The 2,500-nt window shown below is 41.5% G+C and overlaps 1 protein-coding gene across 1 annotated transcript in view; it reads left to right on the forward strand.

The window, feature by feature from the left end:
* The first annotated feature begins 638 nt into the window (after nt 1–638).
* LOC138046576 (uncharacterized) overlaps nt 639–2,500 on the forward strand; it is a 1,933-nt gene continuing 71 nt past the window's right edge. The window contains exons 1-2 of the mRNA XM_068893185.1: nt 639–725; nt 1,099–2,500. The exon at nt 1,099–2,500 is cut by the window's right edge and continues 71 nt beyond it. Of these exons, the coding sequence (XP_068749286.1) occupies nt 639–725; nt 1,099–2,500 (1,489 nt within the window). The remainder of the gene's footprint in view (nt 726–1,098) is intronic.

Consider the following 2,500-nt stretch of genomic DNA (forward strand, 5'->3'; position numbering starts at 1 on the left):
TGTCTTCTCATCATTGTATTTTCTATTACCTCACATTCACGTTGTTATTTAATCAGTACTCATGCATGTTATTAGCTATCTTCATATAACACCGACTAGCGGTTCACTTGTATTCACAACTGACGATGGATGTCGATCATCCGAAACATGTTTTGTAAATTTAAAATTGTGTGTTTCTATTTGAAAGTTATTTCTTGTCTGGTATTAGTTCAAAAGAATGGGAAAAGTTCACACAAGTTCTTGATCTTCCGATAACAGGCATTGCAGGCCACTTGCGACTCGTTGTGAGAAGCAATCACTGTTATCCCAACGTTCTTCAGAGATTCGCTCAAAACAACTCCGAATATTTCTTTCTCGCCGACGGTTTAAATATATTTACACACGATTTTGCCACACAGTTCCCATATGTCACCTTCAGATTCGCCTGGCAAACTCTACAAACATCGTTACAATTGTTTTCTTTTTTGGGCCGGTCTCTTTTCCCTTTTTCCATCCTCCAAAGATATTCAAATTAAATCATTTTCTCGCGCAAAAAATGAAAGGAATTTGCCGCCGAAAAAGCGGCGTGATTCTGATTGGATAATTTTGACAGTCAGACATTCCACAGTTGAGTGCGTTTTGCATATTTGGGGCGGAATATGAAGAAAACAGTAGCGGCCTTGCAGGCCGTCCCTCCTCCCTCCCTCCCTACACTCCAGCGCTCCTTTCTACGGCCTGCCACGCAGGTTAGTTAAGGGTCAGTTTTGTTATCAACGGTCGAAGCCGTGGCCACTTTTGTGCTAAAGCACTGCCTTTGAACGCTGTTTTGTTGCAATATTCACCGCCTGACGTTGCGTTTGAAATGGTTGGTTGAAATGAAAGTTCAATCTTTGTCAATTGATTCTGATGTGAAATTGTGACCGTGGGAATATTTTATCCAGGAATATTTGACTCAAATTGGTGGCACCATAGGCAGTCCAAGCTCGCGTCACTACAGACAGCCGTTGAGAATTTAAACGCGTTATAAGACTTTAAAACTATAAAAGTTAGAGATAACAAGTTAAACCGGTTTAACGGTTTAACTTGTTATCTCTAACTTTTATAGTTTTATGTTTTAAGAAATCTCTTTTAATACGATTTTTAAAACGGGATAATCAACTACACTTGTTTAGAAGACTCGAACAGTGTAGCAAGAAACAGATTAACTGCGATGGCTCGATTGAATTTCTTCGACTCTGTCAGAATTTCGAGCTTACACCAACTTTCGCCAAGATTGACAAAGAAAGGAGTTCTAAATGGAGGCAGTCATCAGCAGCCTTCGAAAGGAACGTCATTTCCGAAGAACTCAAAGAAAAGATCAAACTAAGTGCAGCTCTTAAGTGCGAAATCAACTCCATCTACGATGAAATTCGCCGAAGCTGCAGCGTGTTCCGGTACATCTGTATTTTACGCACAATGGTAAACCTCAGAAACAAATACTATCAGGAGGTAATGAGCACTCATACAAAGAAGATCGCAAGATTACTCTACAAAGAAACGGATGTGGACGAGCATATTCACAACATATCGTCCTACGAACTTTCTTTTTTCCAGAAACTGGTTTTATGTCGGGGTTTGAAATTCGCCTTTCCACAACGTGTGTCACCGATTGAAGTGAAAGCAAGCTTCGAGAAGGTTTACTGGTGTCTTGAACCTCATCTTGGAAGTGATGATTTGAAAGAATTGGCGGCCGCAACCCTACGATCCGTAGCACTGAACTACATCCAGCGCAAAGTACACAAAGCTCCCAAGACACTCCTGCTTGCCATCGAACAATTGAAGCGTCGCGACGACATCATCATTACCAAACCAGATAAGGGTTCGGGAGTGGTCGTAATGGACAAGTCCGAATATTTACGCCTATTATCTGAAGCTTCCATCAATGACGCAAGTAAATTTCGGCCTGTTCCCCTGGAAAGGCCTCCAAGTAGAGGTAGACCACCAACTTATTACCACCCTCTTCTAAAGAAAGAGAAAGATTTAGACTCTACTGTCCGTCGAATTCTGCCCAAGCCCATTGCGGAGACTGTGTGCCCTACAGGCTCCAGATTAGCCCATTTATATGGCTTACCAAAGACACACAAGGAGAACTTAGCGATGCGCCCTATTCTATCAGCAAAGCAAACATACAACTACGCGCTGGCTAAATGGCTTGACACTAAACTTAAGCCTTTGTCTTTGAATCAGTACACAGTATCTGACATATTTGAATTTACGAACGAAATTCAAAACATGGAAATAGCAAACGGTGACATTCTGGTTTCGTATGATGTGTCTTCCCTGTTCACAAACGTACCCTTGGATGAAACGATAGAGATACTCGCGAACAGAGCTTTCACCAACAATTGGTTTAACGTAACGTACGACTTGAATTTGACGAAAATGGACCTTGTTGACCTTCTCAGAGTAGCTACAAAAGAACAACTTTTCCAATTCAATGGAGCCTTGTATGAACAGACTGATGGTGTGGTCATGGGTTCTC

The sequence above is a fragment of the Montipora capricornis genome, chromosome 4 (assembly GCF_036669925.1).
Source record: "Montipora capricornis isolate CH-2021 chromosome 4, ASM3666992v2, whole genome shotgun sequence".
In the NCBI taxonomy this organism is placed as follows: domain Eukaryota; kingdom Metazoa; phylum Cnidaria; class Anthozoa; order Scleractinia; family Acroporidae; genus Montipora; species Montipora capricornis.